The 13,451-nt window shown below is 36.7% G+C and overlaps 1 protein-coding gene across 3 annotated transcripts in view; it reads left to right on the top strand.

The window, feature by feature from the left end:
* The window catches only part of LOC116996510 (CUB and sushi domain-containing protein 3-like), a 614,657-nt gene that overhangs the window by 361,414 nt on the left and 239,792 nt on the right, over window positions 1–13,451 (top strand). For all 3 annotated transcript variants that reach the window (XM_033060271.2, XM_033060262.2, XM_033060252.2), the window contains one exon: window positions 9,477–9,593. In XM_033060271.2, the coding sequence (XP_032916162.1) occupies window positions 9,477–9,593 (117 nt within the window). The remainder of the gene's footprint in view (window positions 1–9,476; window positions 9,594–13,451) is intronic.

Raw genomic sequence — 13,451 nt, 5'->3', positions numbered from 1 at the left:
ATTATCTAACATTTTCAATCATCTCTTGTAATCTGAATTGTCCATTTTAATGCTTTCCCAGTTGGGGTAATATCAATTATATGTACCATTAAAAAATTAGATTGTAATGTTCATTCAGTTACATTAATTGAGATGTTTGCTTCCTAAAATACTTTCCCTCCTTGGAGCATGATACATGTTTAAACATGTTTAACCATGTTAAAAATGTTTCCAGAAATAATTTAACAATTTAATTCTAGGGTTTTATTTAGCCAGAGTAAATCTCCTGAGCTTTTATGTACATTATACTGTATTTTTCTAATACAGTTCTTAGTGTCTCAGGACACTCATTTTGAAGAAAAAATCTAAATGAAGACTGATGAAGAAGCTCACTGAATCACATGTGATTTGCCATATGGAAGACTATTCTTTCCCACTGCATTATTTTCTTTAGAAAATGGTAGGGACTTCCTTGGCCTTCAGATTGTTTAGTTAGGAAATGCTTTGGGTTTTTATAATTCAGAAAGTTGAAGGTGTCAGTGTATGACTCCTGTGGTGGTAGAAAGGGATGTGAATAATCACTGCTGAAATGGGCCTCTGTAGTTCTACAAGCCCATTTTCTAAAAGATTCGACATCTCAGTCAAGTTTTGCAATGAAGAATTGCAGGGTTCCCACAGTTTGCAGTCAAGGGAACTATATTTTGCTGAATAGACCACAAAACTAGGATGTGTTTTCTAATGGTGATAGGCACTAGATGGTAACCATGCAAAACAAACAGTATAAGCACACTCCATGTGAATACCGTGCTGTGTTGTGAAATAAACTTACATATTGGTATCAATTTCTTCCTAAAGATGCTGAACAAGCATGCAATTCATTAGGTAAATGAGGTTTCTTTTTCTCCAGAACACATTGCTAAATGGCAATTGTCCATTCAATAAATATGTTGTAAAGGTAGGATCGAGTACATTTTTTCTGCTAAATTTAATCAGTTTATGGTGGTTGTAATTTTTATTTCATTGCTGAATTTCCTCTCTGTGGAATATTTTTCGAAACAATCCAGTCTTTGCACCCCAGGCAAAAAAGGGCATTTGCTAAATGGGCTGTTCTTTGCATAAACTACAAGTATGGGTTTGTATTAATCATACCACTAATAAGCACATCAGTCACTATTACTGCGCATTCAGAATGTTACTCTGCTGGTTTCTGAGGAGACAAGTTCTTTTTTATAATTGCATCTCTTTTTTTTATAATTGAATCGTGTAGAGATGTGGAGACAGACCATGGTAATTGTGCAGATAGGTCATGGCAACACATGAGTAGGTGTAGTTTGGAGAAGTGACTACAAAAGGAAAAATTTTAGACTTAAAGCAAGTTCCTCCTCCAAGCAGAACACGGTGTTGTCTGAAATTCTATTCTTTGAAGGAGTGCAAACTAAATTTTTCATGATATGTTTAATGTTGCACAGATAAACACCACAAAAAAGAGCTAAAATAGATGGTTATGAGCTTTGATGAGAAAACACTGCTTATATTGCATCGATATCATTCCCATGTATTAACTACATATGATTGACTTTTTACCTGTGTATCTGGAAAGCCCTGGATTTCTTATCTGTAATCATCACCCAGTGCTTAACTAAAAAGACCAAGTTATATTTTATAATGCCCTTTCTATATGAATTCTGTAAGATAATTTTACTTTTGAGCTTTAAAAATATTTTAGGAATCCTATTTTACCCAGTATATGAATTATTGTAGTAATCCCATCAAAAATTACAAGACAATGAATGTAAAAGTTAGATATCTACTTGAGTGTAAAGTGCTCTTTATTCCCTTCATCATGACATAAAATGGAATGCTAATGGATAATTCTTACTCATTACTTGAATTAAAAATAAATATTGTCATTCTCCCTGATCCTAATTTACTTAAGAAAATTAATAAATAGAATGAAAATAATTCAAACAAGATAAAAAACCTTTAATGTTTATATTGGAAACCCCTAGATGTCCAAATGAATTAGCAAATATGACTTATGCAGTACCTGAGGAACGTATTCAGGGAATAATGCAGCAGTGTTATGCCCTTTCTGTTGAAATCTCTCAAATAAAAATAATAATTCCATTAAAACAGAGTTGTTAAAAAACCTGCTTCTAATAGTCAGCATAGTAGAGGCCAGAAATGGAAATGGAGAGCATGTCTGGTCTATTTTAGATTTAAATGAGAAGGTCAACATGCAAGTTTATATTGTGAGTAATCTAGGCTACACTAGTTTATATTAAATTAATCTCTTGTGTAATATAACTCAAGTCCAGGGTGTCTTTCTTGAAGCCGAGTATGTTAATTTGATGTCCACATCCATATTTATTTACCCCTAGTGAACTACATCCCATTTTAAGATACATTACATTTTCTATAATTAGGGAAGACAAATGCTGAAGTTTCTTGGTCTATGAAGCACAGTTTATAAGATTCAAACTCTAATTCGCTGTTTCAATAATTTTAAAGTCTATTTTATATGCCACTTTTATTATCCAATTGCACAATAAATGAAAACCATCTCAGAATTACATTTTTAGTTGGAAGTTAGAGTCAATTAAACAAATTAATGTAATGAGGCCTCTGTTTGTGCACATATATATTTGTATTTAGGCATATATACACAAGCATATTTCCATATAAATAGATTTTTCTCTTTTTTTTCCTCTGCAGTTCTTTCTAAACTAGCATATGTTATTAGCCTTCTTTGATGATGCTTGAAATCTTAAGCTAATTGTTATTACTTATCAATTATAATTGTGTGGTTTTTCTTCCCATTACCTCTAAAAACCAAATAGTTTTCAATTATGTGTACTTAAAACAAACTGAACTTATGGAAAAAAGTTGTTCATTTTTGTTTGTTTGTTTGTTGGGTTTTTTTTCTGAAAGCTATTCTTCTTCTTAAAAGTATTTTACCTTTCCTGAAAAAATTGCGATACATCATTGTATGTTAGTGTCTGAATTGTGATTGGTGATCTATGGTAGCCTCTTGAAAAATCTATACACAATAATAGGTGATACCATTTGAAAATATAAAAAAATACTTATTTCACAGACAACACCATTGTGAATCAGGCTAAAAAAGTAAAACACTTTGGGGTTTTTTCTAAGTGAATTACTAGTGAACACAGTTGAAATTCACAGAAAAATGCATTTATATAGCTCTGCATCTATTTTCTTATATATATGTATTATTTTCTCTTGATTTACTAAATAACTCATACATTTTCTTCATGTTTTCTTTATTGGGTATGGGGACTGCTGCAATCTGATTTAAACCCAGAGAAGCAAAAACAGCTAAGTTTCTGTGTATAAACTGCAAAGAATTTTGAAGGTTCAAAATACACCCAAAAACGAGACTAAAACCAAAGGATGTTAGATGTTTGTGCCAAAAAATTGATGCATTTTATTTAATAGTCAAAGAGGAGGGAAGGAAGGAAGGAAGGAAGGAAGGAAGGAAGGAAGGAAGGAAGGAAGGAAGGAAGGAAGGAAGGAAGGAAGGAAGGAAGGAAGGAAGGAAGGAAGGAAGGAAGGAAGGAAGGAAGGAAGGAAGGAAGGAAGGAAGGAAGGAAGGAAGGAAGGAAGGAAGGAAGGAAGGAAGGAAGGAAGGAAGGAAGGAAGGAAGGAAGGAAGGAAGGAAGGAAGGAAGGAAGGAAGGAAGGAAGGAAGGAAGGAAGGAAGGGCATGGGGTTGAGGGGACAGGGCTTAGGTGGACTATTCCCCATCTGAGGGTACCCACGATGTCTTCTTGCTCCCCTCCATCTGGTCTGGGAGGTGCTGCCACTCTGCCTGCCACACTGAAGAATACAGAATTCCATGGATTATAATGTGCTTTGGGCAGGTGGGAATGACCAGGTGCCTCCCTTGCTGGGGTCAGTGTGACGCTGTCCCTTGTGCCTCCCTTGCTGGGGTCACTGTGACACTGTCCCTTGTGCCTCCCTTGCTGGGGTCAGTGTGACACTGTCCCTTGTGCCTCCCTTGCTGGGGTCACTGTGACACTGTCCCTCACAGCACTGAGGGTCTGTTGCATTGTGCTGCAGAGCTCTGGTGCAGGTCTGGGGACCCTTTGGGGCCCTTTATGGGCCGTGTCACACCCTGTGCTGTGGATAAGCTGTGAAGGGCCCCTCAGCTGAGCTCACTGCCTCTGAGCAGAGCCTTTCCAACATCCAAACCCTCTCTCCCCAACCTGTGGTTCGAGCCTGGCAGCTGATAGCCCTGGGGCTGTGATCGCCATGCTGAAGGTGTTGGGCTTGTGCTTTGTGTGTCCCCAGCCAGCCCTGAGCTGCCTCTTTACCTTATCTTCATCAGGGAATGGTGTAGGGCCTCCCAGAGCCCCATTCAGGGTGTGGTGATCTTCTCTGCAGCTTTTGAAATGCAGTTTAAAAGTCCTTCATGAAAATATTTAAGTCATAAACTATAATATTTCAGTCTCTGACAGGGACCTCCTTCCTCTCATATCCAGATTTCTTGACATTGCATATCATTATACTCTACATAAGTCTGAGACTGGCTTGTGTCACATCAAAGCAAACTAGTTTTAAATAGATAGTAAATTGTATTTGTAGACCTCAGAAGACAGCAAATGAAATTAGTGGTTGTTGAGTTTTCCTGCATGGTATAAAAGGCGAAATTTAAGAGGGTTTCTATGAATAAGTGTTAAGCTAGCTATACAGGATGACCCTGTGCAGGTAGAGAATATACAAAATTACTTCTACAGTAAAATATAAACATGCTAAAACCAGAACAGAGGGCACGTAAGAATAAAAAGAAACAAACAAACAAAAAAAAAAAACAAAAAAAAACAAAAAAAGAAAAAACATCGTAATCTAATGAGAAGTGTCCTAGAAATCTGCTTCTGTATCACAGCCACTGTGACAAGACAGCTAAGTACGTGCAATTGTTAATGCAGGGGTCGTAGAGATGGAAAACATATCTAATTGAAGTAGGTTTAAAAAAACCTATCTCATTACTGATCCAAAATCATAGATTCTTATGCAGGTTGCCAGCCTCCCCAAGTGAGACCCCAAGAGGGAATAGAATGTAATGACAGTTTAGCAGAAGATCAAATGGGTAAAGATAGACTATGAATAAATTTCGGCTGGAAATTATAAGGCTGTTTCTAGTATTACAAGATTGATTTCCTATAACCGCTTTATAGTGGCATGAAATATGGTCTGAAGTGGAACTTTGCTATGAATTACAAAAGTCAAGTGTTTTTATTACAATTATTTATGTATTTTAGGGATGAAGCATGATCTGTCTCCCACTGAGACATGAGTAGCCTGACTAAAGGTTCTGGAATTGTTTGAAATTGTTTGTTTTGAAAAATTATTTTCAAAATATGTATTGGACCATTTTCTAAGTGAGGCTTGCTTGCTGTCATTTTTTTTTTGCAATTGATCTTGTTACTGAGCAGAATGAATGCAGGTGCAAAAAAGAGAGTGCAAGTAATGAACCCGATATTGTAAGAATTTATTTCAACTGAACATCTGAACGAAACTCCACTATTAAATTGGACTCTTCATGCATAGTTATCCAACACTTGTTTTTTAAATTGTTACATCATGTCTCATAGCCACAATGGATACTTCCAGGCACTTATTTGTATTTCATACAGTCATTTTTATATTTCGTTCTTTTTTTTTGTTTTGTTTTGTTTTTGTTTTTGTTGTATTTTCATTGTTATTGTTGTTTTATATTTTGGGGTTTTAAAATTTTATTTTGATTTTGATTTTCAGTATTTGGAAAACAGTAATGCAGGCATGTCTTGATTCAACTTCTCTGCATAAAAAAAGAAAATTTTAATTAGTGTGTCAAAATTATGTTCCATTTTCCACATTAGAAATCAAAAGAAGTGTTTCAGTTATACCCTTAAGTATTAGTTCTACTTGTACTTTTTTTATTAGCTTCCATCTCTATATAATCAGATTAAGTGAAAAAAGGTAGAATTTGGAAATGTGTGTTTATCCTTTGCTGTTCTTGTTTTTATGTGCTCTTGTTTTCCTTTGCACTTTAAAAAACAGTCAGATACTAGTAGTGATATTACATACTTGGGCTGTTAGCCATCTTATCAGGGCCAGTTGCACATCTACTATTTCAGATTTGTCAGCTTGGCTGTATTTTCTGAAAGGCTGCTCCCTTGATGCCCTTTTATGCCATCTGCTAGCCTTCATAGAGTTACACTGAAGGCGTGATGACGTTCCACAGACGTTTTGTCACTATTTGCATTCCTGAAAGGTACTCCAAACATCCCCTGTAAAATACATTATTTGTTTGGTCTATATCTCATTATTATATTTTTATTTTTTTATTTAATGGATGAAGTAGATAGTTACCTTCAGAAGCTCCAATAACATGCTGTCACAGCCCTGGCTGATTTTGCTAATGTCTAAATATAGCAAGATCAGATGATAAGGTGGCAGTATTTGCCTTCACTGTGTCTTCATCAGAGAAGTGAGGAGGAAAATTAATATGGAAGGAGGTTATTTGCCTGTGGCAACAAGGAAGAGATTGGGCAAATATAGTCCTAGAATGTCCTATTTCAGCCTGTGGTACTGGATTTGCAGATTTCCGTCTTACAACTAGGCCAACAAAGGCTAGAAAGTTGGCAGGAGAAATAGCACATACAAAGCAATCGTAAGGTTATCCAGACAAGTAAGCATGTTTAAAGCAGAAATATAGCTAGTTAGAATGATCAAACAAATTTTAACTAGGCAAGATAGGGCAATCTTCGTCATAGGATATAGGATGACATTCCATTTCTGATTTTTTAAAAAAGTGTTAATAAATGTACATTTCTTTTAATGCCCTGAACACCGTGATGATATGCAGTACCATCACCTCATTATGAAAAATAATTGATCTCTATGAGAACATTCCACAGTGCTACTGAAATATCTGGAAAATGCATGTATTTCATTGGCACAAATGTCTACTTAGGTACAGGGTCAGATTGAAAGTACATTCTGGATATTCTCTTGATTCCCTGTCTGCTGTGTCCTCAAAGCAGTTATGAATTTACATCTATAAGCAGAAAATTATGACATGTCCATATATTCATTCCAAAATATATGACATCAATAGCAAAGGCATAATGGGTATAACTTCCATCATTTACTCCATCAATCTATAGCAGGAATTGCCATAAGCAGCATAAATATCAAGATATAGCAGAAGAAACAGCATGATGGAGCAAATAACTCCCAGCACCTTTCTGCTGCAGTGTGTAGATGTTAGAGCACATACTGAAAGGTCAAACTTCTCCCCCCTTTACAAGTCATACTGTTGAGTGCTGCATGTTATTGGAGGGGTAGGAGCAGGTTAAACCAGCTAGTGCAGGTGGGGCAGCATCTCTTAAAAAGTGGCATTGCTCCTCCAGCCTTTGACAGGCTCCTTCCCTCTCCCTCATTGCTGTGGCAGCAGGGTGGGAAGCACAGACATGAGCAAGAAATAAGTGAGTGACCACTTACAGAACATGAGGAAGGTTTGATGTTTGTGTGGAGTGGAGTTTCAGACAAGTAGCTGCTGTTTACATCTCCAAAAGTGCCTTTGAAGGCTTTTAACATCTCCCAAAGATAAGAGAAGAATTTGTGTCAATTACTTTGGAAGGACTCCTTGTATCAACCAACTTTCTTGAACAGTCCAAATTATTTGACCTGAAACTGGTGACAGTAGTTCACTGTTTTTATTCTAAAATATTTCTGCAAAATTATTTTGGTAATGCGTATAATTAGGCTAAGGAAAATAAAAAGAGTAGATGCTTTTAACCTTAAAAAGAAATAGAATTACTCATGTGTTTTATAATGTATCCCCCTCTGAGATAATCTATATTCTATAACTCTGATGCAATAACTTTGTACTGAATTTTAGTAACTGTTATTGATACATGATAATTCTAAAATGCAAGACTCTTCCTTACTAAAAATTACAGTAATTTCACGAATACAAGCCGCAGCAATTTGACAAAAATTTTGGTGGAAACCCGGAAGTGCGGCTAATAGTCGGGGGTGGCTAATATGTGAATAATTTTCTGACATTTACAACCCCAGACCTGCAAGCCAGAGTGCCGAGCCAAGCAGCTGCCAGTAAAAGCCGGCATTTCACAATTGTTACAGTGTTACCGTGTTGCCCTGGCTCCCTGCAGGCAGCTTGGGGGGCGGGGAGAGAGGCGGGAGAGCTCTCTTCTTCCCTCCTCTGCTGCAGCCCAGGGGAGGAGGGGGGGGGGGCGCCGCCATTGCCACTGTTCGGGGAGGACGGGGAGGGGGGGGGGACAGGGGGCACCGCCGTTGCCGCAGCCCGGGGAGCCGACGGGAGCCCTGCGCAGCCATTGCCGCGACCCGGGGAGGAGGCGGGGTGCTTTGTCCGCGCCGCCGGCACCACGGGCGCGGGAAAGCTCCGTCCCCGCCCGCCGCCGCTGCCGTAGGAGCGGGGGAAGCTCCGTCCCTGCCTGCCACCGCGGGGCAGCGCCGACCCGGGGTGACCGAGCCCAGTGGCAGCGGCGGCCGGCCCCGAGCGGCAGCACCGGACTGGGCCACCTGGCCCCGTCAGCGGCCCCTAGCGGGCCGAGCCTGCACAGCCTTAGCTCAGCCAGTAAACCCCGCCCTCCCGCTGTTCTGTTACTAATTGCATGCGGGTCCTCGCTGCGAACGACAGAGCGGCTTATATTCGTGTGCGGCTTATCTATGGACAAAAACCGAAATATTTGCCAACACCCAGAGATGCGGCTTATACTCAGTGCGGCTTGTATTCGTGAATTTACTGTACTTGATTAATGTTGTATTTTAAAAACCCTGGAATATAAAATCATTAAGCTATACATTTTTGCCAGTGTTGTAATTACTAAATTTCATATTTTGTATTAATTCAAGCTGTAATTTAATTTTTGTGTTACTCAATTACCAATTTTATAAAGTTCCTAATGAAACTATAGAAATTCTTATTCTTATATTGGAACCTGTCGTTAGCAGTAACATCATTGATATAAATACATAACCAAGAATTATAATTGTATTCATGAAACCATGTCAACCTTCTCTGTACAAATATTTTAAGTAAATAATTCTTCAATGGCCAAGATCCACTACTTTAACTCTCCAACCTTGGCTTCTGCTTAAGTGATATTGTTTGACTCTGTATCATCTGCCTTCATCTCTTTGCTGAACTTAATGATTTTACAGACACTCCAGAAAACCTGAAAATGCAGCTAACAAAACTTGATTTTGATCTTGTTATGCATGTTAAACACAAATAATTAACGATTGATTGCATTTATTTTTCTATTGGATGAAAATGGTGAGTAGTCATATCTGAAATTGCTAAATCATTTGGGTAACTACTTTTAAGTAATTTTAAAGGCAGAAATTTTTAGATTTGTTTTCTCACATTTTCTCTTATCTGTATGTTTTTTCTATTCTTTATATTATTATTATCATTATTATTATTTTCTTTGTTTCTAGCTTTATGTGGTGGAGATGTTAGAGGACCTAGTGGAACAATTTTATCCCCAGGTTATCCTGATCTATATCCAAATTCTCTGAATTGCACATGGACTGTGGATGTTACCCATGGAAAAGGTAAATAAATCCTTTTATCTTTTTCCACTTTTAAAATATGTAAGTCCAGTGTTGTCTGCTCTAGAAACAGACCTAGGTTAGCACCAAAGCACTGGGATTTGCATTGCTGATTTTTGGGTTTGTTTAATTTTCTTGTAGTAACACCTAGAATTCCAGAAGTGGACCAGACCCTTATACTTCCCACAGAATAAAAAGTCAGTGAGAAAGAATTATGTAATGACTGATCAGCGAAGCTGAAGGAAGGATGAGGTGTTTTTTTCTTGAAGGTAGATTTCAGTAAAAAGATGTAATACTGACTTTAACTCTTCTCTGAGAGATTAAATAATGCTTGGGACACAAATGGAAGCTGGTAGCAAGGTTTCCTAGAAAGAAAGTGTCCTAGTTTTTTTTCAAATGAAAGGTTTTGGTACTAGATGAGATGGATTATACTTTTAGATTTCTGTTTGTACTTTATATTAAATATGGAAGTGACTCCATAGTACTCTTGTGCTATGGGTGGAAAGAGCTAGAGAGATTTAATGTTAGGGGAAGGAGACAGATAGATGTTATAAGAGAGATTGAATACAAAGAGTAAGCTGGTAAGAACACAAAAGGGAGAATTATATTGTAACACTGGAAGGAATACAGAAAAAGAAATGTCAGGGAGAAGAAGGAAGGCAGATTTAATTCTAAATTTCATCAATGTTCTCAGTGAGGGAATGAAAAATGTTACAAAGTATGCTGATAATGTATTCCTCTAAGGAAGAGCTGTTGATAACATAAAAATAAGACTTCAGATACAGAGACTTGTGCTGATCTGTGTTCCCCTTATTCTATTTTGTACAAATAGTGTGATAGTTTCTCATCTAGATGTTAAATTACTCTGACTGGTTGTCCCATTTAAAACTCCTTAAAGCGTTCAAGTGGCAAAGTGTATCTCTCAAAATTATTGCTCCAACTGTTCCATAGTCTCTCTTATTACCAAGTGATGCCTTTGTGTCAATGTAATTTGATTCTAAATATCCACAGTGAAAAAACCTCCTGACCTTACTGATGCTACATCACATGCTACATTTGCCTTTGTTACCTCTAGGTATGATACGTGGCTTTTAGAGGTGGGGGAATATAAGGGACTGTCCATCTTTTGTTCTGGATAACCAAGAAAGACTAATAGAAGGTGTAAGGAAACTGTTAGACCTGTAGTCATTTATCTTGCACTCTGTCTGAGAAGTCATTGGATTTCAGTGCAAGTTTTATAATTTGAGAATTGAAGGCAAGTAGCAGAGATGGGTAAGAGTTTAGCTTCATAGAATAATACATGACAGAAAATTATGTGAATTCTACAGTAAAAATAAGGTCAGATGAAGCCATATTTTTCAGGATTCTTGAAAGATATTTTATTAACACTTCTATTTCTCTTAAATTAAAAATGGAATTATGAAGGAAAGTACTTGGGAAGTTTTGATAGTTTTTTCATTCTTATCTTTTTTAGAAAATGAAGTAGCTTTTTTGTGATTTATCTTTTTTCTTAAAACCTCAGCTAGAGAAGTCCTTAAAAGTTGGGATAAATAAAAACTGAATTTCTCAATGTTGTAACATTTTATGTAAGGCTATTGAGAAAGCTCACCATATATAATGAGACTCCTGCAAAATAAAAAAATTACAGAAATAAAATATACAGGGTAAGACATAATAGTACAAATATGGATATTTATATATGCATATATGATATGATGCATATATGCACACATATTTATAGACTCACATTCTTGTATGATTCAATGTCATGCAGTGTTACAGTCTCGGGGCAGAGTAGCTGGAAAGCTGCTCAGTGGAAAAAGACCTGAGGGTGCTGGTTGACAGCAACTGAACATGATCCAGCAGTGAGCCCAGGTGGCCAAGAAAGCCAGTGGCATCCTGGCCTGTGTCAGAATAGCGTGGCCAACAGGAGTAGGGCAGTGATTGTATCTCTGTACTCAGCTCTGGTGGTCCTGTGTCCAGTTCTTCAGTGCAAAAATGACATTGAAGTGTTGGAGCATGTCCAAAGACTGGACATTAGGAGAAAATTTCAGTCATTGAAACAGGCTGCCCGGGGAAGTGTCATTACTTAAGCTATTTGAAAAACACGTTGATGTGGCACTTAAGGACATGGTTTAGTGGTGGACTTGGCAGTGCTGGATGTGGTTGGACTCAATGATCTAAGTGGTCTTTTCCAACCTAAATGACCTATGATTCTGTAAGTTTTACGTTATTGTATGGAAATGTTATTAAGGAAAAACACGAAGTATGAATGCAGTATCGCAATTTGACTTGGACATTTTGATTCATGCTGCTCAAAGAGCTGCTGGAAAAAAATGTAGAGTGGGTATTTGCTCTGAGTAGGAAATAGTGTGTGAAATCCTCATACTTTGTACTTGTTGGCAAAAGGCTATTAATTCTTTAAGCTCTTCCTGTTGTACTGCATGAGGAAGATAGCTGTCCTTTTATGATAATAAGTCACAGGCTTACTCAATTTAAATTTCTAGCAGTTAAATACTATGTCGCAGTGAGCTAGTCAATTAGGACACTTCTGTATTTAATGGAAAAATGCATACATCTTCAGGATATGAGTCATTGCACCCTGAAAAGGTATCTAAAGCGGGTGGAATGAACTATCCTCTGAAGGTACCTGTTTATCATGTAATGACCAGCAGGTTAATATAGTCCCCAGATAAAGTGTCTATGGGGAGACTGAATGACTGAGGTTGACATAGTTACCATTTAGACAAATTAATCCCATACACATAAATGGGTTATTTTAATGAGAGGAAGAAATAAACTTTCTTCTGGATATCTCATTTTCTGCTCTATTTCATGGCTAGTGTAATTTCAACTTCAGAAACTCAAGGAGTATCTTCTATTGGCTACTAACAGATGATTTTACTTTCGACTATTTTGGGGTTTTTTTCCAAAAAGTTTTGTAATTTCATGTCAGACTGCCAAGAAAAAGTATATAATTTGTAGCTCCAGGTTGCTGTGAGGTACTTTCTTATACACACACCTTTATGATACAACTTCACATTGTTATTACATAATAACAGGTAATTAAATGCATAGATGTAGTTATGATGTATATTTTATGTCTGTATATGTTGAATTTCTAGTAAAAACAGTTTCTGTGTTTGTATATACTGTTTTAAATAACAATATTGCAATATAAATATATGGGTTTTAATTTTACTCTTCAAGTAAAATTCTAAAGTTTTAGAATTAATTTTTCATTTGTGTTCTTGTGGACAAGCATTAAGATCCTTGAATGTCTATTAAAATTTCATATAATTGTCTTTCATTTAAAAAATTTGTGTTCACTAGAGAATTGAACCTTTATTTTAAAAATAGTTAACGTGTTAATATGTCTATTAATTACTTTTATAAAGGGAAAAGGAAACACCTATTGACAATAATTATTGCAATTTCTGTAATTAAAATGCAGTTTAAATATATGATGAAATGAAATTTATGGAGTATCATACCACATACTTATGGGGTATGTTTTGAAGGATCTATTGTGAGGTTAGTTAATTAACCCATCCCCCAACAGTCTGAATTGGAACATAGAGAAATGACATTTTACAGTTTTATGTCTTCCTATCTTCATTTCAGATTTTAAATATTCCCCTTATAAAGAAAGGCACATATGAGGCAGAATGAAAAGGAATCTACCTGAACATATCTTTTAAAATTCTTCCCCGGAGAAGACACAATCTGTCACACAGCATATATTAATGTGATTAGAATATTTTCTGAAGAAAACCAAATTGTACAGCTAGTGCTATAATATACCTTGGGGTTTTGCTAAGAAATGTCATGGCAATCTGGAAAATTGATTGAAACATTCCC

This window comes from Catharus ustulatus, chromosome 1, assembly GCF_009819885.2.
Source record: "Catharus ustulatus isolate bCatUst1 chromosome 1, bCatUst1.pri.v2, whole genome shotgun sequence".
Taxonomy (NCBI): domain Eukaryota; kingdom Metazoa; phylum Chordata; class Aves; order Passeriformes; family Turdidae; genus Catharus; species Catharus ustulatus.
This window is presented reverse-complemented; position numbering and strand designations above follow the sequence as displayed.